General features: G+C 52.3%; 1 protein-coding gene across 16 annotated transcripts; it reads left to right on the top strand.

The window, feature by feature from the left end:
* On the top strand, window positions 1,205–22,852 carry BMF (Bcl2 modifying factor). Of its 16 annotated transcripts, none has more exons than XM_021097846.1 (6): window positions 1,499–1,613; window positions 1,997–2,123; window positions 3,559–3,752; window positions 4,238–4,531; window positions 6,062–6,222; window positions 18,863–22,852. In XM_021097846.1, the coding sequence occupies exons 4-6, from the start codon at window positions 4,243–4,245 to the stop codon at window positions 18,962–18,964; spliced, it is 552 nt and encodes a 183-aa protein (XP_020953505.1). In that variant the 5' UTR covers window positions 1,499–1,613; window positions 1,997–2,123; window positions 3,559–3,752; window positions 4,238–4,242; the 3' UTR covers window positions 18,965–22,852. The 16 variants fall into 16 exon arrangements, with proteins under 16 accessions (XP_020953496.1, XP_020953492.1, XP_020953500.1 ...); XM_021097831.1 differs by having other exon boundaries at window positions 1,501–1,613; window positions 2,025–2,123; window positions 3,559–3,756; XM_021097847.1 differs by having other exon boundaries at window positions 1,511–1,613; window positions 2,025–2,123.

The following is a 23,219-nucleotide window of genomic DNA, read 5'->3' on the forward strand; positions in this document are numbered from 1 at the left end:
ACTCCAGTTCAGCAGTTTATTCTGCTCATGCTAAGTCAGCTTGGGCTATTTGTTTTTCCGGCTTTCCTTATTGAAAAATTGCCCCTCCTTCAAGATCCAACTCAAAATCACCTCACTGAAACCTTCCCCAGTCTTTGCAACTGGAATTTTTCTGCTTTCCCAGCAGTTTTTATCCCTGGAATTCACACATTTCATGTTGCTTTCCATTATTTTCCAGTCTACTTCTCCAGGTAGATTGTAAGCTCCCTGAGGGGAGGCACCTAGCCCAGTACCTGACACAATGTAGGCTTGATAAATGTTTGTGAAATAGCTCATAGATTCCCTTACCATAGTATGTAGACTACAGGAAGCAGTTGATTTCCTTGCAGTACCAGTACATATCTGGATGCTGCCATAAACAGGACCTGTGTCAACTGCCTAGGCATCGCCTGTATTCTTGATCTCTCCTCTCCTCAGCCAGATGTTTATTTTGTTAAGAGTCCATGCCCAGTCAAGAAGAAGACATGAGGGTTCCTTCGGATGTGTTTTATATAAATGTCACTCAGTAGCAGTGTCAGAGACACCTGTTCTCAAGCTTCCTACGGCTTGGGGCCTGGAATTTTCTTCTTCTTCTTCTTCTTTTTTTTTTTTTTTGTCTTTTGTCTTTTTATGGCCGTCAAGTTGGAGCTATAGCTGCTGGCCTACACCGCAGCTCATGGCAATACTGGATCCTTAACCCACTGAGCAAGGCCAGGGATCAAACCCTCATTCTCACAGATATTAGTCGGGTTCGTTAACCACTGAGCCATGATGGGAACTCTTTTTTTCTTTCTTTTTTTCTGGTCTTTTTAGGGACACACCTGTGGCATGTGGAAGTTCCCAGGCCAGGCCTACGCCACAGCAGTGTTGGATGGGAGCCAGAGTCGCGTCTGCGACCTACACCACAGCTCACCGCAACACCGTTTAACCCACTGAGTGAGGCCAGAGATCCAAGCCGCGGCCTCATGGACGTGGATACTAGTCGCGTTCCATACCGCTGAGCCATAAGGGGAACGCCTGGAGTTTTCTTCTGACCAGCAGGCAGGAGGACGCTTTGCCACCAGTGGCCAAAATCCACAGGGACCACCAGCATCCTGCACCCACCAAGGCCTCCAGCTGTGTCTAAAACCTCCCCTCCTCCTCCTTCCCCTCCCTTTCAGGACGCGCCAAAAATGTTCAGCGCATTCCCTTGAAAGAGAAGGCAAAAGCCACTTTGGCGCCCTCTACTCAAGGACTCGCGGGTGCTTCCCGAACCTGCATTAGGAACCGAATCTGCGCGGGCGACCGCGCTCCAACTGCGTTTCTGGAGGAGGTCGGAATTTGGCTCGGTCCCTTGTAGTGTTTCCAAGGAAAGTTTCGTATATTCGTGACTGTCCCTGGCAGACGCCCAGCCCAGGACTTGGGGCTCCACTCGCCATTGGCCAGCTGTCGGTGTGACGCGTGGGAGGCGGGGCCTCATCAGCTGTTTGCGGGATGCCCCGAGCGGGCGTATTTTGGAAACAATACCGCGAGGTGCTGAGTGGCCTCCTCCTGCGCCCGCCCGCCCGCTGCTGCCGCCGCCCCTGTCCGCGCCTCTCGCCTCCCGCCACAACCCGGTGAGCGCCCGGGCGACCGGGGGCCGGGCAGAGTTGGACCGCACCTCCTTGGGGAAGTGGGGAGAGGATCGCGCTGCGCATGAGGGCCGGAGAAGGGTTGGGCTTCGGGCATCTGGGGTGACCATGGACTGGGGCGCTGGGGTGCGGGAATAGGGGTGCAGAACCCATTTGTAGATGCGCTGCTCCACGAAGGAACTTGGGGGTAGTAGCATTTGAGACTCCAAGGAGTTGAGTCCAGGTGGGCAGGGGAACCTGCGGTGCACGGCAGAGCAGACCTGGGCGTCCGAGAACGGCCCGGCCTCTGGATCTGACTATGGGGTAGGGCAGGGAGTTGTGGGACGTCCTGTACCCTTGCGGAGTCTGAAGACTCCTCTCCTTAACAGCTGGGCTTTCCCTTCCTTCCCAATTGAGTTTGGGCGCCAAGCCCCCGAGTGCTCGTCACGCTGGACCCTGGCGCGGAGCCCTGGCATCACGACTCGGAGGCCGAGACTCTCTCCTGGAGTCACCCAGGTCTGCTGTGTGTTGTGTGAATGCATGAGTATGTGTGTGTGCATTCCCAGATTTTAGCCCTTGTTGGAGATTCAGAATGTCTGGCTACTGCTTTCTGTTGGGAGGAGTCCGAATTCAGCACCCCTGTTAAGAGTACTAAGGGCTGGGCTCCTGCAGCCTTTAGGTCCCCTTGCTAGGAATAAAGCCTCCTCTGGTAGTGCTCTTAGGAAGTCCTCTCCTCCACTTTGGACACCCCACTTCAGCTCAGAGGAAGGGGAGGAGAGGGGTCTCTTTACTGTACCCCAGTTTACACCTGACTTTTTCTAGCACCCCTGCGGAGGCTCCCACCTGCAGAAGAGCCACCTGCAGTTCCTGTGGAGAGTGGGAAGGGTCCCCCCCCACGCTTGCCGGGCCACACCCTCTGGCTGCACCTCCCCCATTGTCCAGCCCATGCCAGGGTTGAACTTTGGGGCTTTGCTGGGAGGTGTTGGGGGAGGTGATAGTCTTCAAAGGAAAACTGCAGACAATGAGTCCTGCTTGTGATTCGCTTTGGAGGGCCCCATCTTAGCTTGGGATAGCCTTGCAGAGAGGAGGTGGAAGGGCAGAAGGGGAAGCCCCTGCCAGGTGACTGGCTGGACAGCCTTTGGTCCTTTCAGAGGGAAACCCTGTTTTCTGGTACCAATAAGCTGGAGATCTCTCACCTCCTTTTGGGAAGTGCAAAGAATACCATGTGTCTGTTTTGCCCTCTTTCTCCAGGAAAGAGGGCAGAGATGGGACCATAGATAGCTAAGGACAAGATTGGATGGAGGGAGGGTTGGAGCAAGCACCCCAGAGAGCTTGCATTTGAGAAAGCCAAGATTTGCAAATTGAACTGAGATTTCTTTAAGTACTTTAGCAACCCACAGACCATTTGGCTTGTTCTTCAAAGGCAAAAGACTGGGGATAGAATTAAATCTGGCAGTGACAAACATTGTCTCTCTGTACCCTTAATTGTTCAGGTGGTTGCTTTTCTGACTGCCCCAGGGACCCTAAGGGGTTCCTGGTGTGTGTTTATAGGGGGTTGGCTTGGGAACTTCAGATGCTGTGTGGCTCCAAGCTGAGACTTCCAAGAGCCATCAGGTGGAGCAAGTGGAACTTCTTTATCACCAAGAAACTCCTATCAACAACCTGAGTAGTTTGGGCAGCGAGTGAGGTCACAGAGAGAGGGCTGAATTTCACTTCCTTCTGTGAGGCAGGTTGTACCAAGCTCAGGTTCAGCACTGGCAGGAATGGTAGGCTATGGGGAGAGATTTGAAGTCATGAAGACTAGTGAGTAGCCTGAACTGGAGGAGGCTAGCCACTTTGCTGGCTGCTGGACCTCCCCTTTAAGGCTAAGCTGTGGTGGGCAGACAGCTCTACTCTGCTGAGAGGGCAGCTGCAATGACTAACTTGGGTTTTTCTCCCCTCTCTCTCCCAGGACACACTCTTACCACATCGTGGAGCCTGTTTGTTGTGTTGAGCAAGCAGGGGGTGGAGACTAGCGTCTTGGGCGGGGCTTAGCCCGTTTGGAGGGAACCTGGCCGCCCTGGGATTGCTGGCTTTTGTTTTTGCTTCCGAGCCTGGAGCTCAGCTCAGACTCAGATGAGAGCTTGGTGGTTCCTCCTCAGGCCAGTGAGTGAGTGAGTGTGTGTGTGTGTGTGTGTGTGTGTCTGTGTGTTGTGAGCACTTTGTGTACAGCCAGTCACAGCGCCCTCTGCCCTCCCACAGCCACTCACAGAGCCTAGTCTTGTTGACATTTCTCCAGGTACCTTGCCTGCTTGTAGCAGCTGATCATAGCCCTGCTATTGCTCAGAGTCAATAGCAGTCAAACTGCACAACCGTGACCAGCCTGGGTCAGAAGGGGCCAAGGGGAGGGTGGCTTTGAAGGGGCCCAGGGAAGAGGTGTGAAGAGTCCCAGCACAGCAAGGCAGCCCCCATTTGGGGCAGGAGTCACCCTTGGCAGTGTGCTTTGTCTCCAGGGTTATCTGTCATTGTTACCTGACCCCACTTCTCCAGATAAGAAGGGGGAGCAGGAAAGAAGGAAGGGAAGGGGAGTCCTTCCAGGTTTAGCCTGGGTGGGGGGCAGCCTCCCCGATGCTTGCATTGCACCCTAACAGGGGAGATGGAGCCACCTCAGTGTGTGGAGGAGCTGGAGGATGATGTGTTCCAGCCAGAGGAAGGGGAGCCGGGGACCCAGCCCAGGAGGGTCTCTGCTGACCCGTTTGTCCAGAGCCAGCTGGACTGCCCCCTCAGCCGTCTGCAGCTCTTCCCTCTCACGCACTGCTGTGGCCCTGGGCTTCGACCCACCAGCCAGGAAGACAAGGCCACCCAGACTCTCAGTCCAGCCTCCCCGAGCCAGGGTGTCATGCTGCCTTGTGGGGTGACTGAGGAACCCCAGCGACTCTTTTATGGTGAGTGCTCTTAGCCTCAAGACTCCTCCCTTAGAGACTGGGGGAAAAGAGGGGACTTTCCCTGCCCAAACCTGCCCTTTGCTGTTTCCTTCCCCAAACGGAGCAGCAGGTGTTATTGATGCCTCAACTCTCACCTGCTGCCTCTCTGCTTATTACTGCTGCTCACCTGGCTCCTCGGGCCCCAAGCAGAGCACATTGTCTTGCCGTTACTTCTGCTCTTTCGCCCCCTCCTGGAAAATCCCTAGGTCTCTGGTGTCACCTTGGGTTGGAAGAAGGGTACCTGGCCCTCGGCTTTTACATCCTGTGGCCTGTTGAGTGGCCCAGGCTTTTGTGTCACGATGGTGATGAACCTTTCCGTACAGTGGCAAAGGCTGGGGGATCTGTGACTCGCTATTGACACTGAAGGGAAAAACCCCGGCCTGTTCTAGGAGAGAAGGTTCCCGAAGGCAGAAGGTGGCCCCCTGGTTGTCAATTGGGACTTTCTGTGCCTGGAAGGGGAACTGGAGAAAGAGGTTGGGCCTGCCTGGGCTTGATGCCAGCAAAGGGGCTGTTTCCAAGGCTCAATCAGACAAGACCCCTTCATTGGCGGGCTTAAATGGTTGGTTTTATGAGCAATATCCCCTCCTCTGGCAAAAGGGCAGGGTTAGACACTCAGACTGTGTTCTTCGTTTAGCACAAAGCTTATGGAGGGAGGGGAAAGGTTCAGAGGCTATCTCGCTGTGTCTGATAGAGCAGATTGAGGAGATGCCGCAGTTATTCCCAGAGGGAGCTGCCCTGTAGGGCAATTCTGGCAAAGCAGTTCTGGCTAGAGTCTGAGAAGACGGATAAGGCAGGCAGGTCAGGAAGAGGGAAGGAAGGGAGCAGGTGGGCGGGTGCCCCTAGCGGCAGCTCGGTGGCCAGCACTTGGTAAATGAGGGGCGCCAGCTAGAGGTCTGGCCCAGGGCTGCCTCCAGCGAGGAACTTGGCTCTTCTGTGGGTCTGAGGAGTCTTCTCTCCCTATTTTTTTCTGCCACTGCCCAGAGCTTCAGGGCCTGTGACCAGCCTTCTTCTGTTGCACAAAGAAGTGAAGACCCTTTTTAGTTTTTCTCTCTCTCTGTCCCTGGCTTTTCTCAACCCAGGAACTCTGGAAAGCTGCCTCCAGTGCTTTTCCAGAGAACAGCTTCAGCCTGCTACCACTATGTGAATAATGAATAACAAATTGTGGTCAGGCGTAGCTCGGTAAATAAGGACAGAAGGTTGGCAAGTTCACCTACATTTATTACCTTCGCCATGGCATGGCCAGTGAATGGAGAACTGAAGGGAAGCCAGGGACCATTCCCCTCTTTCCCCAGCATCAACTTTCATAGAGTTAGGCAGCAGGCAAGTCAAGCTGTCCACATTTGGCAGAGTGTCCCATAAAGGCAGGCTACGGTCCCCTCCCTCCCCACACTAGGGTGTACCCTCGACCCTAGGGTTCGGCCAGGAGTGGCAGGCATGGGGATGATGGGCAGTTGTAGAGAAGGCTGAGATGCTGGCCGTCTGTCTTTGCAGGCAATGCTGGCTACCGGCTCCCTCTCCCTGCCGGTTTCCCCGCAGGCTTGCCCCTTGGCGAACAGCCCCCCGAAGGGCAGTGGCAACATCGAGCAGAGGTACAGATTGCCCGAAAACTTCAGTGCATTGCAGACCAGTTCCATCGGCTTCATATGCAGCAGGTAGGCATGGGCATTGGGGGAGGGGAATGAAGTCACCCCCGGGTGGGGTGGGGGCAGGGAGGGAGGCTGGGGGCTAGGGCCTGCTGTAGGAATTCTGTCTGCCAGGCCCCAAGGATAAGGTGCCAGAGTTTTGGTCTCAAGCTCTTATGACTGGTGGACTGCATGGGCCTGACTAGATGAGTGCTTTTGCCTTCACCTCTGAGATCCAGGTTGTTTATCTGCCCACTCTCATCTCAGGCTGGTGGGAGATGCTGCCATCCCTCCAAAGGAACTGGATGGCTTTCTGCAGCCTTGACTGACAGGCTGTCTCTTCTAGAGGCCCAGGGTGGGAAAGGGTCCCTCACAGACCCAAGGGGAAGATTTTCAAGGGGCCAAGTAAAACTGGACAGTTGTGGGTGCCCCGGGAAATGGGTAACCAGGACCAGGGATGGGCCAGCATTGGGGAAAGTGGTGGAACCGGTTGTAACCTGACACTTTCCAGCTGGGGAGGCCGCTCCTCATTGTCTCTGTCTGGGAACCAGGGCTGGGGACTCTGGAGTGTGTACTACCTCAGAGAGTCTCTCCAGACCAGCGGCCGGGCGCTCGACTGGGTGCTTGGCCGGCAGCCTGGCACCAGCCCCGCCAGGGCGGAGCATCGCGTGTCAGCGGAGCATGTGGCAGAGCCTATCCACAAAGGCGGCGGCTGGCGGGCTCGTGCTGCAGGGCCCTCCATGCTTTCAGGCTGGAGGCTGCCCCTGCTCGGCAGCGGCTGTCTGGGCCGGCCCCCAGGCGCTTAACCCTTCCTCCCTGGGCTGGCTTTCTGGATGGCTGCCAAGGCGCAGAGAGGAGCCTGAGGCTGGATCTGGGTTAGTACAGCCACCGCTGAAGCACAGGCACACCACCTGGAAAGGAACATGCCCCCTGCCTCTAGGATGTTGTCCTGGCCCAGTGGGCTGTGTGTGTGTGTGTGTGTGTGTGTGTGTGTGTGTGAGTGTGAGTGACTGTCAGGAAATCAAAAGAATAAATAATTCACCGTGATTGGGCAGACCCTGAGGTTAGGATGGGGAACTTCAGGTTACCAGAGGGAGAGCTATTGGTAATAATAGCTTTGATTGAGGGCCAAACCATGGCCAGCACCAGGAGGAAGAGAAATTGACCTAGGGATCCCTGAGAACAGGTCATGGGGGAGGTTAGATATTGCTAGTGCCTCTGCCAAGGGGTTCTGAGGGAAACTTGGGGCTAGACCTGATCCTGTTGGCTCTCCTAGTCCCTCAGGAAGGGAAGGGGGCCCTGTGCTTAGACAGTAAATAAGGCAGCCTGGCCGCCTGCTCTGGCTCCAAGCTCCAGCCCCTATTCCCTCCTTTGTTCTGTGGAAACTTGGCTTAGAGTTTCCCTTTCAGTCCATGTGTGGACACACTCTGATTCTTGATTTCTGCCTCTTGGCCTCCTTCCTGCCCATTCACTCTACCCTGGTTGTGTAGGCCTGTGGCTGAGCTGAGCTCACAGCTTCTGGTCCCGGAGCTGCAGCTAAAGGAGGACACGGTGGCTGTGGGTCTCCCAGGCTCATCTGGAGGACTATCTGGAAGGCAGTTTTCTTCGATCCCAATAGACTTTATCTCTCAATAGTGGTTTCCCAGAATGTTCTGCCATCCACGGGTGAGCTCCTGTAGACTTGGGAGCAGGCTGGGAGGGCCCCTCAACCCAGCTGAGCTCTGGCACAGGACTGGACTCAGCCCTGGGCCCTTTCTTCCTGACTCTGTTCTGTCCAGGAGAAGGTGGCCTTGAACCCAAGGTCTGACCCTGCTCTTTGCTGTGTAGCATCATTGACCCCAATCCAGGGCTGTCTCTTTGGGGGCCTGGTTCAGCTCTAGACAAGGTGCTGTCCTCTCAGCCAGGACCTCCCAGTTGGGGAGAAGAGATGAGAACCAGAGGATTCTCCCCCACTCTACACCTCACACCCTCCTGGCTCCTGACTTCCCTGTGCCTCTCACCTTCCTGCCAGCTGCCTACTCCTCCTGGGCTGTGGCAGGAGGCTGGCCAGCAAGGCCTTTCTAGCCTAGAGCTGGTTTTCCCGAAATTTCCATTGCAGAGAGCCAGGCTTTTTGTCCACGGGAGTCCTCTTGTTTTACCCCCCCCACCAACCCCCACTCACTTCACTAGGAGCTCATCCTGTGGGAAGGGCCTGGGTAATGGCTAGGGGCAGATGGAGCACTGGCACGCATTGGCCCTTTGAGCAGCTACTTTTAAGAAGTGAGTCATTTTTTGAACTCGACTACTATGGACAGTAATGTCTAAATCTGTCTTATCTACAAAAGACTGTTGTCATTCTTACATTCTAAGATAAATAGAATATTATTTATCTCTTTATTTGTGTGTTTATTTTTTATGACCACACCTGCTGCATATTGAGGGTCCCAGGCTAGGGGTCGAATCAAAGCTGTAGCTGCTGGCCTACGCAATGTCAGATCTGAGCCATGTCTGCAACCTACACCTCAGCTCACCGCAATTCCAGATCCTTAACCCACTGAGCGGGGCTAGGGATCGAACCTGCATCCTCATGGATACTAGTCAGGTTCTTAATTTGCTGTACCACATAGGAACTCCTTACTCTTCCATTCTTATCCTTCCTCTTCTTTCCCTATTCCTGCCCCTCATCTTTGCAGTCAGGGACACTGACTGATGAAAGTAACTTGGAATTTAGTCTCTAGGCTTCAGATACAGAGTCAGAAGCCCCAGGTTTGAATGCCAGCTCTGTCAGCTACTAGCCCCCGAGAAGTCACTTGGCCTTGCAGAGCCTGTTTCCTCTTCTGTAAATTAGACCTAATGCCACAGAATCAGAGTGTGAAGAATCAGTGAGAAAATACCTCTGAGCATTCCAGGCATACTGCAGTATTCTTTAATGCTTGTTTCCTTCTGTCGCTCTGTAATCCTGTCAACCTCTGCATTTGCACTTGTCAGATCCCAGTTACTCCCATCTGTTAGGCTGATCCCTGAGCATAGCTGCCTCCCCCGAGCTCCCTTCCACCTGCCCTGTGCAGAGAAATTAGTGTCCGGGCTATTGACGTGGGGGCCTTGGCCTTGTACATTTCTCCTTAGAAAATGAGGGTCAGACTCCATCACTGTGAGCCAAGTTTAGATAACCAAAAAAGCCAACTCAAGAGGCAGTAAGATTGTTGAAGGGGCCTGGCCATCTCCTCTCTGCTTAGGTCTGGGATGGTGTCCCAGGGCCAGACAGTGGCCATGGGTCCCTGAGTCCTGTAGGGAATGTGAGTTCTTACCTTTTGCCCCTGGTTAGTGACCTCAGTTACTCTTTTTCTCTCTGAGAGGAAGCCTCCTCCCTAAGAGGTGTGGAGCACAGGGAAGGGTATGATGGTGGTACTGCATTGTAGGATGGAATTATGGCAAACTGAGTGTATCAGCATGACCCTAGATGCAGCCTGTTTTTTGTGGGCCTTAAGCGCCCCCAGCATGTTTCTCAAGGAGCTTGCTGGGTGGAGGTCTAGCCTGGTTACATGATCAACCCATTCAGGGTGGCTTTTCTAGACCAATGGGCAAGGAATTGGAGGCAGAAGATAGCGTCATCAGCAAGGTGCTTGATGTCAGTGCTTTGGGTTTCCACAGCAGCCAGAGAGTTGGAGGCAGAGTGTTTGGAGGTAAAAGCCTTTCCAAACCTGGTCATGCATCCCCAACCTGCTTTGGCTGGGTCAGGAGTGGAAGATTCCCTTCTTTCTCCCCTGGGAGCTGTCCAGCTGCAGCGAGTGACCGCTGGTGGCCTGCTGACCATGGCATGCCTTGATGGAGGCTCCATGAGGGTGCCCTGGTGTTCCTTGTCTGTCTAGCCTCTACAGGAAAGATGACAGTATAGGTTTGCTTTCTGCCTGAGCTCAGGGGCTGCTCTGGCCAGAATGTGAGTCTCAGCTGCTTTCCATTCCCACTCCCTCCCCGCCATGGTCTCCTCCAGCATGAGCTGAAGAATGGACAGAAGGGGGTGTCCTCTCCCCCTAGGAAAGTCTCCTTTCCCAATGGTACCATCTTGCAATTTGTAGGGTATTTTTGGACAATGTTAAGAAGCCAAGAATTCTCCAAAAAAGTGGCTACTGTAGAATGTTAAGTGTGTCAAGCTACCGGAGAGTTGGAATTCTTCAAGTTGGAAATGGCTTTTTCACTTGGACCAGGAGTGACTCCATTCAGAACAGTCAGATTTGGAAATTCCCTGAATAGTAATTAGAGTTTCTGGAAAATGAAATCTGAGAAAAATTTCAGCCACTCAGTTGAAACCATCTTTAGTTACAAGATCACAAAAAGGATCGTAGACTTAGAGGCAGATGATCTTGGTTCAAATCCCAGCTCTGTCACTTCTGAGTTCTGTGCCCATAGGCCAATCATTTAACTTCTCCGAGCCTCAGTTCCTCATACTCACCTTGCAGAACTGACGTGAAAGCCTTTGGAAACAGTAATATGTATAAGTATTAATTATAAGCAGTTTAATACTTTTGGAAATGGTTTCAAAGATTGATTTTAGGATTTTGTTTAGACCTGACTTGATAGTTTTTGGGGAGCTCTGTTGGAAGTTGTACCCAAGGGGGTGTTTGCATGATTTATTAACTAGTGGCTTTTGTGCCAGCAGCCTGGGTTCTTTGGGGAGCCCCTGACTACTTTTACCCTTTGGGGTGCTGTCCTTGTTGGTGAGTGGTTTTCTTGGAGCTCAGACTCTGACTAATAAAGTTGTTTAGACTCTAGATGGGCAGCCCTCGGCAGGGGCCCCAGAGATTCTCCCTAGAATGAGAGGGGTCCCTCTGGAAACAGCCTATGTCCCAGGAGTGGGAGGTCCCGCTGGGACAGTGGGAAGAGTGATGCTGGGGGAGGGGCCCTGGAGAGCGCCGTGCGTGCGTGAGAGCCAGTGCCGGGGTTTGGGGGCCCTGTGTTTGCTCTGTGGCTGGCTCTGTTTATATCGCTCGCTATATTTAGCTTCTGAGTCATCAGCGTGGCTGACTAGAGCTGAGTTCCCCACACAGCTCTGCACCTGACTACTCTCTCTTCCAGGAGAAGGGCCTTGTGGTTCCGGACAGTTCCTTCCCTCCCCTCCAAGGCAAGCCATGGGGATGGGGTTGGCTTTTCTTTTATTTCAGAGGGGGTGATGGGAGGGAAGGCCTTGGGGAGGCACTAGAAAAGAAAGATGAAAAACGTCTGGTTTGCCTTTTGATCTAGGTCTGGCAGCCAAGAGGGCATGTTCCATGACCAGTACAAGCACAGTCAGTGTACAGGGTGAGGAGCAGGGTCCCTCCTTGTTCTGTCCAGGGACTGGCCCCTGGAGGGATGGAAACAGTCAGCTGCAAAGGCCCCAGGTTGGGAGTCAGAGAATGGGGGTCCTTTTCCACAGCCTGTGTAGACTCACAACAGACCTGCCCCCTCCTCCATCTCCTCTCTCTCTTACTTTTGACCGGAGGGCACACACCCCTCTTCCTCCCCGAGTTCTTAAGAAGTTGCCCAACTGTTGGATGGAGCCATTCTCAGACTGGGGGAGACAGAGCCATCCCCAGGGAAGCTGGGTAAGGGCCTCCATACTTCCTACCTCTGGGCCGCGATGGTGTAGCACAAGGCTTTGGGGACACGGGTGGCACACACAACCCTCTCCCTCCAGCCCCCAGTAGCTGAAGGTGGTGACCTCTAGTTATGTTAGAGGATGCCCCCCTGTCTTTGACTGAGAACCTGTGGGCCCCAGGCTGCCCTCTCTTCTTTAGAAAAGTGGTGGGTGTTGCCATGGTGGCGGCCAGTGGCCTCATCGTCCTGTTAGCCCTGCTGGCTGGCCTGAGGAAGGCTCTTGGCACGGAGTATTTTTTCCCTTTTCCTTTTTGCCACGTTGCTCATTCTTTGGGTATCTGGGTCAAAAGTGAACAGGGGGCAGTTCATTTTTTCAGAATCCTTTGCACAGCTTAGCAGCCTGGAATGATGAGCCTGCATGCCTCTGGCTGCCATGGCCCATCTCAGTGAAAAGTCAGGGGTTTCCCCAGGACCCTCATGAGTCTGCTTAGAGGACAGTGCTCCTCGGGCAGGCACTCTGAGCTGAGGGTGTTGAGGGGCAAAGTGGAATCAGGCCCGGGTTTTCCATGTCCTCACCAGGCAGAGGGGAGCTACTCAGGGCAGCCACTGGCCCCCTGCTTTACATGCATTTTTCTCATCTTATCACCATAGCAATGTTGTACTTTGAGACCCCGTTATCCCCATGTTATCGGAAGCTGGGGCTCAGAGAGTTGAGATGACACTGTCCGTGGCTGAGCTGGGAGCTGTGCAGATCTGATTGATCCTGAAACTACTGTCTTCCCATCACTCATCCCTACTCCTTGGCAAGCACAGCCCAGAAAGTGAGATTATGATGGCGCTTCCGCTTACCACCCGGACCCAACTTGTCCTCCTGCAAAACTGTGTTCTGTGTTCTTGCTTTTCTCCCCTTCAGATCGTAAGATATTTGAGGACAAGGCTTACATCGTGTTCATCTTTGTGTCCTTCATAACTCTTAGCTCAGTTGGTACCTGATAAAAGCTTGCTGGATTGCAGAGAAACATCTTCCCAACTCTTTTCATATAGAATTTTCCTTAAGTCTCCCTTAGTTCTGTATTTCTGTTCTCAAAGGCAAGACTCTGTCCTTTAGCCTCACTGCAGTGAGTTTGGCATGTTATGGGGAAAAGAGAAGAGGTAGGAAAACATCACTTTATAGAGAGTGTATTTCCCTGTATAGCAGGGTTATCTACAATGCTGTATTTGAAAGAAACTGAACATGGTTTCAGAACATGACCTGAAGTTATAATTTCAGACCTGTCTCAGCTTTATTTCTGTTTGAATTTCAATTAGCTCTGCTTCTGAAAGGTTTATTTTTTTCTGGTCCACAGCATCTTTACTAAATAGTTAATGATCTGGAAACAATTTCTTTAAACATACTAGGGGAGTAGTTAGGTGGCGACTCTCTTTGAAAAGTTAATACCATTTTGATAATGTGAACAAACACACTGTAATATGCAAGTGAAAAAACAGCTCTGGGGAGTCAGAGTTGGGGGTCATAGAAGTCACCCCCTCCCAGCTAACTTGCTTGGGGTAACTTTTCTGAGCCTTTGCTTCCCCATCTGTAGCATGGGATTGAAAGTAATATCTGCCCTTCCTATGTCCCAGATCTTTGTGGGGGACAAAAACAGATCATGGCAAAAAACTCTCTTTTAAGATGAGATGTTGTAAATTGCTACATGTTTGGTAAATGTCCATTTTGTGTATTAGGTTCTTTTCAATCCGGGCTACACTGTAGCTTTGCTCCTTCCTTGAATTCTTTGGGGTGTATTGGCTCTTGCTGGAGCATCTGGTACACTGGTGACATGCAGAGTCCCCAGAGGGTGTGAATTGGATCTGAAGTGGGAGGAGAGACAGAGGGAGATGCTTATCTGGGGAGGGCAAGGAACACTCTTTGTGCTTAGGGCAGAGGCCATGTGGGATGAAACAGAGTTTGATTTGTGTAATTCAACCTTGTCAGCCACCACCGCCAGTTCTTTAAAAAAAAAAAAAAAAAAAAAAAGGCGCCTTTTACTAGCTAGGCCTCTCTCTAGGCAAGATGCTGATTCTATCACATCAAGTACATCTTTAGACCTGGCCAGACATCAGTTGTTCCTGGCTTCAGACAGGTGGGTTATCTTGCAAGGCGACTGTTCTGTAGTCAGGCCAGCATGCTTGTTGAATACCTACTATGTGCACTACGTGTTCCCTGTCATGCAGGACGAATGACCGGGTATTCAGTCGCAGTGCCTTGCAACAGTGGGGGTGACTTGGGCACTCATCAATGGACTGCCTTCATCCCCTGACCACAGAAAAGACAGGAGGCCTGAAAGAAGAATGCCCTAGGTCTCTCATGCCTGGTTGTGTTCTCTTAACTGCAGAGAATATTTTTATCTACTATGTGAGGATCCCTCTTCCCTTGGGGCATTCACCTCTATTCTTTCCTTCCACGTCTTGGTCCTCCCCTCGTCTTGGTCCTCCTCTCTCGACTGAATTTGAGAGTTCTGGGCTGAGCTTAAATTCCCATCAGCTTCCCATCTCCTGAGCCCCAATCTCCTACCCCTGAGGGCACCCTGGCTGTGCATTCTGGGAACTGCTATTCTTTGCAGGTTCCCAGACTTTGAGGGGTCCCAAGCCAGTCTGGGAGAGCTGGGCCTTGCGCCAGGGGTCTGCACGCACTGATTAAAGATTATGCACTGGGTGCCTTGCCAGGTGCCTGAGAGTCAGAGGCCAGGCCTCCCCTTTCCTGCTTCCCCCTTCCTTCTCCCCCCCCCCCGCCCCCCAACACCCTCTCCTGGAAGGAGCCACGTGCTCTGGTGTTTCGGTGTCTTTGTGTACCTCATCCTGTTGGGTGAATGTTGACTTCCTTCCTTCTGACTGTTTCTCTCCCTGGCCTCCCTTCAAGTCCTTTTTCTTTCCTTTCTCGTTAGGTCCTTTTGTTGAATTTGTTAAAAAATGTTTTATTTATTGTTGTTGCTCATAATCACGGCATTCTTTGATTCTCCTGCAATGTGGCACTTTGGTTTCCTTTCCAAAAATGGCCTTTCGGGGGCTGCCCTGTGGTGGGAGAAGGCTGAGTGGGCTATGTCATCTGCAGGTGCTCACAGAAGGGGTTACTAGGGCAGGAGACCTGCCCTTCTTGTCTCCTGGCTGCCACGGCAGCCAGCTCAACCCCGTCCTAGGTGGCTTACACTCTAGGCCCACCCAGATCCTCTTCCAGCCTGACTGGATTCAGTTATTGGAGCTCTGAGTTATGATTCTAAGGGTAATTGAGGATGACAAACTCCAAATTGCCAAACTTTTGGGTTGGAAAGCACCTCTGTGGTTTCCAAATGCCTGGCTGTGGCCTGGCTGCCTTGGAGGCACCTGGGCAGGTTTTACCTCCAGCTTGGCCGAGTTATTGCTCTGGTGGGAAGGGATAGAAAGAGACTGAAGAAAATACCACATCATGAAGTGCTTTCTTCCAGGCTGTAGGCTCATGAGTGATTTCCTTTTTCTCTTGATGTTTTGTATTTTCCAGTTTTTCCACAGTTAGCATGTATTACTTTTATGACTAAAAAAGATGATAAATGCTACTTCTGATTTTATTTTATCTATTTTTTATTTTTTTGCTTGCATATGGAAGTTCCCAGGCCAGGGGTCAAGTCAGAGCTACAGCTGCTGGCCTACCCCACAGCTGCCAGCCTATGCCACAGCAACGCCAGATCCGAGCCGCATCTGCGACCTATACCACAGCTTATGGCAACGCTAGATCCTTAACCCACTGAGCAAGACCAGGGACCAAACCTGAGTCCTCTTGGATGCTAGTTGGGTTCCTTACTGCTGAGCCACAGCAGGAACTCCGACTTCCTGGTTTTTAAAAATGTCACTCAGGGAGCTTGTTTAGTACGCAAATTCCTGGATCTCTTCCCTGAAGATTCTGTCCCAGTTGGTCTTAGTGGGACCTGAAGACTGTAATTGCAATAGCACCTCAGTGGATTTTATGATGCAGTTGGGTTTGGGAACCACTGAGCTAATACCCCACTGGCAGTTCACTTACTAGGCGAGTAAAGACACAGGGCTGTGGGAGACCCCAGGCTACCAGGTTCTCTGACTCAGCCTGGGGAGCCATCTGCTGCCCAGAGTGCCTTCTTTGCTGATTCAGGAAACCTGGGGCCTGTCACAGGGAGAGGCACAGGACCCAGGTCTTTCCTGAGTGTGGGCCTGTGTGCACCTCGACATGTCTGTGTCTCTCAGCAAGACCTCAGCCTTCCCATCTGAGAGCACTTTCCAGCCCACAACTGCCTCTGGGTTCCCCCACACCCCCAGATGCTTGGAGTAAGGGCACTCCATTGCCTCATCCCCAGAGACTGCAAGGCCTAGGAAGTTACCCAGGTAGCAGGTGGCCTCCATTAAGAGAATTTGGGGAGAAACTGAGGCATACAGAGATGGGATTGGGCCACGCCCCAAATCATAGACTTGGGATCTCCCTTCTTTGGCCCTTGAGCTGTTTTCAAATTTTTTTAGAGAGGGAGTTGATAGAGGGTCTGCTTTGGTATAAAGAAAGGAATGTGGTAGAACTTGGAGCCTAGTGATAATGGGTAAGGACATTGCTCTAGGGCCAGGTGGTCTGGATTTAGTCCAGCCCTTGCTACTTACTAGCTATGTGACCAAGTTACCTAAATCTTTCAATGATCTCATCTGTAAAATGGGTATGATTTTATATATATATATATATATATACATACATACACACCTCATGGGGTTGTTGAGAGGACCAAAGGAGTTTAATGTATATAGAGCAGTGCTTCTTGTATCTGGTGTGTCAGACAGTCTTGTTAAAAGTGCACATTCTGGGAAGTTCTTATTGTGGCTCAGCAGGAATGAACCCGACTAATATCCATGAAGATGCAGGTTCGATCCCTAGCCTCACTCAGTGGGTTAAGGATCCGGGGTTGCCATGAGCTGTGGTGTAGGTTGCAGATGCGGCTCGGATCTGGCGTTGTGGCTGTGGTGTAGGCTGGCAGCTGTAACTCCGATTGGACCCCTGGCCTGGGAACCTCCATATGCTGCATGTTTGGCCATAAAAAGACAAAAAACAAAAAACAAACAAACAAAAAAAACACATTCTGATTCAGTATGTCTACATTTCTGCTTAAGCTCCCAGCTGATGCTGCAACTGCTGGTCCGGGGATCACATTTTGAAAAGCAAGGATGTAAAACGCTCAAGCCTGGTACACTCGATTTACAGTTATTGTTAGGATCATGGTTGTTATTGTTATTTGGCCTTTTCAAACAAGCACTCGAGGAGCCTCGGAATTCCAGCAGACTGGCTTCTCCTGGGACCAGTCTTTTCCTGGCTTTTCCTCCTGTTCCACCCCGTGACCTTTGCACCTGTCCTGGGCAGCAGCTGGAGAGGGGAAGCAGGAGGAGGGGGGTGCTCTGCCCAGCTGCTGCAGGCAGGCCTGAGTCTTCAGGTTTGCAGCTGAGTCCATTTTCACGCTGCTTTACTCTAACCAGATTTTGTTAAGCTGGGTACGTTTCCTCTTTTTACTCGTCTTTGTTTACAAAACACGAGGAAGCCACCAGTCCCCCCAGTCACAGTCTGCCAGGCCTCCTCCATGGCACACCCCATCCCCCTCTTCCTCTCCTAGCAGGAGCCATGCCTCCGCTTTCTGGGTCGTTTGCCAGTCTCCCCTTCTGCAAGGGAAGAGGATTGCTCTTGCCACACAAGTGGGGGTGGGAGACAATACCTCCCTGAGCCCTGAGGTCTGCCTCCAATGACATCTCACCTCTCTTCTCTTTGTGGCCTGAGGCAGGGTGACAGGGAGCCCAGCACCTGCACCGTTGCCTGCGGACAGGTCAGGGAGGCCAGGGCCAGACTTACCTGCGAAGTTCTGGGAATCAGGGAGCCCCAGGCTCCCTTTCCAGTTCTGTCACTCCCTCTAACCTCTTCACATCTGACTAGGAGTTGCCTGGTGGCAGGTGGGGGTGGGGGCCTGTGGTTAAAGACAGCAGGGGTTCCAGCCCCCAGCACACACACATACACACTTCACATAAAGGTACCTGCTGCCTGGGCCACTAGGGCAATCCAAGTCCAACCTCTGTGCTGGCTCCTTTCTGCACACACTAGGTTTTTATTCTCCTGTGCACCAAGAACCCCCACGGAGAGGGCTCTGGCCCTGGCAGACAAAGAGAGAACAAAGACTGCCTCTTCCAGGGTCCCTCAGTCCCCTCTAGGCTTCTGTTGGCCCCTGGGAAATGGTACCTGTGTGGGCGGGGCACCAGCCACAATCCTGTGAGCCACTAACCCCTGACCTTTGCCCCCAGCTTCCCTGCCTGACAGTAGGACCTGGGATAACCTCCAGAGAGTAGTGTGCATTCTTTGTTTTTGTTTTGTTTTCAAGTATGTTCTTGCTTAACGTTTAATTGGCTCCAGTCAGTAGGAAAGCACTCCAAGAAGGATTATTTATGGCTTACTGTCAAGAGCAGCTATAAAAAGGGCAGCACTGAGCTGGAGATGCTGGGAAGGGAGAGAGGGCAGGCGCACAAGTGTGTGTGTGTGTGTCAGTGTGTGTGTGTGCGTGTTTGCACTGGATGAAATCAGATTTTTGCTGCCTCAGCAGTGTGGTTTAAATTGAAGATTAACCCTTTGACCTTCACAGTGTCAAATCACTTGCAGATGGAGGCTCCCCCCTTTTCCCCCTTGTTCTCTGTGTTACTTTGGAGTTGGGGGAGAGAGGGGGGCACTTCTTCTCTTTCTTTCTGAAGAAAGTTTGTTGTTCATGCAGCTGAGGTTTGAGGGGCTCAGGAGCCAATCTGATTAAAAGCAGCACTTGGCTAAACTCTGGAAAATCCTGCAAGCAGGAGAAAAAGTTTAATCCTCTTGTGCACAGTGCATAAAGAGCCTGGTCTTTTCTTTTTAATGTTCACACTGCAGTTGTTTTTGGAGAACTCAGCTATCTCCCCCTCATGTCACTTCTCTCATCTCTCCCAGTCCCCCCCACCCCCCTCCCCAAGTTTGCTGTCCTGATGGGATTAAAGTGCCACCCTGAGACGTGTAGATCTGAACTTTGATTGGAAATGATAAGAAGTCATCTAAGGCTGGCTTCAGGAATCAGGTTGATTTTTTTTTTTTCCCTTTTAGCACCAGCAGAACCAAAATCGTGTGTGGTGGCAAATCCTCCTGTTTCTACACAACCTCGCTTTGCATGGAGATGAGAACAGGAATGGGGCAGGTCCCAGGTGAGGCTGGGCTGCCCTCTTCGCATGGGGCACCACGGAAGGACATCGGCAAGGACTGACACTGTGTTTTAGGAAGTCGTTATCATTTTGTGGTTTTTATTTTAATAATTCCCCTCTGTGTACATAAGACATACCCAAGTGGGACCTTTTTCCCTGTTCAGGGCCTCAACCAGGAATGGGGGGCCTTTGTCAAACACTGTTGAAGTAGAGGCTGATGTGTCTGTGATGTGGGAACCCCCAAGGGCTTGGACAAGGAGATCCTCAGTCCTCAGTGGTTGAAGACGACCGGCTAGTGATGTGCCCCAGCGAGCGGACTGTGGTTTTGCCACAGGAACTTGGTTTGACTCCTGGTTCCACCAAATCTATCAGCCTTCCGCCATGGATGGGACCCAGATCTGACGGTCACACTGCTTTAACTAACCCCCCCCAGGGCCTCAGCCAGGGGCTTTCCAGCTGTGCATGGCAACCTCTCTAGGCTGGTCAGCCAGTTCTGTGTCTGGGTTCTCATGGGGCCCAGCCATCACCTGCCCCAAGGGCTCAGGGATTCTTGCCCAGCCCTTGTCATCTCCAGCAGACCTCAGGGAGGGTTGGGTTTCTCCAAGGGCCCCTTAAACATGCCGCAAAAATGAATCAAATTTCTGGGTCGACCTTATGTCTGACTTGGTCCCATTTGGAAGCTCCAGGAATGGTCCCAAGGTGCAGAACCACTGCCACCTCTGGCTGCCGGGGACTGGCTGGGTGTCAACCCATGGATGAGCCAAATAGCCAGTCAACGTGCTGTAGCCAGCAGCTGTGCCTTTGTTAGCGCTTCTTTCAAAAGACCCAGCCAACAGACTACATCCCACCCCCAGTGGCAGCACTCTAGGGCCCAAAGGGACAAGATTGCAGTGGTGCTGGGAAACATGGTGGCCACCCCACCTGTAAGAAGCAGCCCTGGAGGAACCCAGCCCCCTTGGTTTCCTTGGAAACCACATACCTCCTCCCTTTTATCCCCATTCCTTTCTTACACCTAGTGGGATACAGGAAGAAGCCAGCACACTGGCTTTGTCAGCTGAAATGTGTCTTTTAGAGTAACAGAGATTAGAGTGCCGAACCGTCAAAGCTGGGTACACATTTCCTGTCTTCCCTCAACTTCCAGCCAGGCTAGAAAGGCGTGCTCTGGAACTCAGCAGGATCAGCTGCCTCTGAACTTCGCTTCTCTCCCTGCTGTGGCACTAATGGAGAGAATTTAAAGCAACCAGTCTGGCAGCTCTGAGAGCAGACTGGTAATCTGAAAAGAACCAGGGAATCTGTTAACCAGACACCTAGAAATTACATTTATCATTTTTGCATATGCAAGAAAAGTTAACCTTGGTGCTAACAGTGAAGTAAGGCCCAAAGAAAAGATAGTTTCCCTGGGCAGAGAAGACCCCAGGGCTACCCAAGAAAATTGGAGGAGTCCAGGGTAGACTCTCAAATCTAAACAAGCCCAGGCTCCTCTAATTCTGCAGAGAGGAGATCTTCGTTACTGTTGAAGGACACATCGATCTTCTGGATGTATGGTTGGGCAGGTTGTTCACTGCACAAGGGCACCTGCAGAGGAAGATAATGGAAGCTAGGATCCAGCCCATGCTCTGCTCACTAAGCTCTGTGCCCTCATGTAGGGCTGTGTCTCACAGGAAAGCGTGCCTTTCCTAATTTGCACAGAGGTGCCCTCTGGGCTCACAGTGCCTCAGAGGAGAGGGGCTTCAAACTGTGCATTAGCCTTTGTTTTGTTCTGCTTCGATGTCCTGGAGGTGTTAACCTGTTCTTGGCCAGAATCATATTCTCAGGGTGTGTACCATGGTTTGTCTGCTAAGAAGATGGGTTCCTCCTTATCAGAAGGAATCCAGGAAACAGGCGTGAAGACTGGCACTGGGACATGCTGGCCATTGTGCAATCCAGCTTTCCCATTTTTCCATTTTTTTGATGTGCATAGGACATGTGTTATTTTCCCCTCTTCTGGACCATGGCTGTGAGGGGCAGGCTGCTGGTATATGTTTGAGTGATACACACAAGAAAACCAGGATTGTTTCTACCAGCCGCTTTTACCCTCTCTCAGCAGACTTTCCACGTGATAAGCGAAGGAGCAAGTAGCTGGTCCAGGCCTTACTGCTGAGATAAAACCAGCTTCAGAGACCTTGCCAGGTGTGGGCAGGATGTCCTGTGGCCTGTCCTGAGAACTGAGCCCAGACTTTGATGAGCTCACATGAACATCCAGCCTAGGGTGTGATGGAGATTGATCTGACTGCACTGTCTCCATCTTCTGTGAAGCCAGCAATTCACTCACTATCCGAAGCAAGCCAGGGCAAAATGTAAAATGTCCCTCCTCCCTCCTCCCCTCCGAACCTGAGAGGTAACTGGGAGAGTAGCCCCAGGAGGGAGAGAGGTTCCTCCTGGCTGACTGTTTTTAATTGGCCTGGTGATGGAGACTGGCCCCTTCCCCCTCTGCCTAGTGAATTGGTCTGAACATTCCTCAGGTCCAACCTCAGGGGACACATCCCTCCCCCTGGGCCCCCTCTCCCCCTCCCCCACCCCCAGGAGCTTGGCTGTCTCTGGTTAGTGGGTGGAGAATCTGATTTAGAGGGAGAGAGAGTCTGACCTGGCTCCTGACCTGTAACCAGCTGAAGACTTGTGGAGCTTTTGTGGTTTGCTGGTGAGGGTGGGGGGAGGCAGTGGGAGGCGGGCTGGAAACCTCCTCCATGGGTAGGAACGCCCTGGAGGAAGGGAAGCCTGATATTCAGGGTCAAAACAGCCCTTCTAATTCAGAACCCCAGCATAGGGGTTTCTGGAAGCCAGTAGACAGAACTGGGGAGGGAATTCCCTCTGGCCAGCCTGGCCCCTGCCTTTGCCTTCTTCAGAGTCTGAGCTGCTGGAGAGCTGGCCCTGTGGCCTTTTTCCTGCTCAGTCTGAGAAAAATATCACCTCCCAGTGCCCTCATGAGCCCCTAAGGAAGTGGGTCTGTGGTGGGGGCTTATGTGGCAGGCATGTTCCAAGTGCTCAGAGGGGCCTGCTGACTTGTCTTTCTGTCCCCAGCAACCCAGCCCCATCCAAGGGTGGGTCTGGCCTGGGTATGGCAGGGAAGGGGTTGTTGGGGATAGTCCAGCCAGGGCCTCCACTGGAGTCTGGGGGAGCCACTGTGACTTTCCTGGTCAGCAAGGAGCACGCTGAGAACTTGAGAGCTTGTCTCATTTGAGGGGATTTGATAAAGTGGAATAGGGGGTGTGGAGAGCAGCAGAAGCAGGTGCTTCGGATGCTGTGGGCTCTGTGGGGTTTCTGCAAACCAGTGCTGCAGCCCAGGCCAGTGGAAGCTTTGGAGCCCTCTGTGTGTAGGCGGGGACTCCTTGGTGAGAGACCATGCTGGCCAGACTCGTTCTGGCAAGGAGTTAACCCGTCAGCCGGTGAAGCCTCTGGGGAAGCTGTGGGTAGTTGGCACTTCAGGGCTGGTGGGGACTATGAGCCTTGAAGGAATAGAGAAAGCTGTGCTCTTCCACAGATGTGTCAGCTTCTGGGGCTGAAGGTGCTCAGGCCCATGCAGGCTTCTGTCTGCATAGCCTCAATCTCTGCACTGGAGCCAGCGCCTCTCCCTGCTCTGAGAGCATTGCCCACCGGGCTGCCCCCATCCCTGGGTCCGCAGGGACTGCCAGGGGGAGACCCAGTGAGAATGTAGCATTTTGTCCACCCCAGATTAGCTGTCCTGGGTTCTAGGCCTTCCGCCTCTGGAGGAGAAACAGGAGAGAGGGGGAGGGGATAGGAACCCATTGTTTTTAAACCTGTACAGAATATTTGGCTTTATGTTTTTCACATGCATATATGTGTGTGTATCTTTTCCCCATCAATTGGTACAATTTTTAATAAAACCATTTAAAGCAAAGCTGTTCTTTGTCAAGGCATGGTAAAACTGCAAGGGGATCTGGTAGTGGGTTAGAGACTCCCAACTTGCTTCTCAACAGCCCTCCTCGACCTCCCAGGATCCTCAGCTTTTGTCAGCAGGACTCAGTTTCCCCTCTAGGAGCTGTTAAGAGCCATTCTGACTACACAGTGTGCAGCACAGCAGGGGCCCCATGGGGTGGAAAAACATGGGCTTTGGATCTCGACCTGGATTTGGACCCAGTTACAGCCTCCACCAGCTGAATGATCATAGGCAAGTTGTGTAACCTCTCTGAGCCTTCAGTTCTTCCATGTGTAAATTACAGCTGGGCCTGCTTTGCAGGATGAAAGGGAGCTGTGTACACAGGACC

This window comes from Sus scrofa, chromosome 1, assembly GCF_000003025.6.
Source record: "Sus scrofa isolate TJ Tabasco breed Duroc chromosome 1, Sscrofa11.1, whole genome shotgun sequence".
Lineage (NCBI taxonomy): Eukaryota > Metazoa > Chordata > Mammalia > Artiodactyla > Suidae > Sus > Sus scrofa.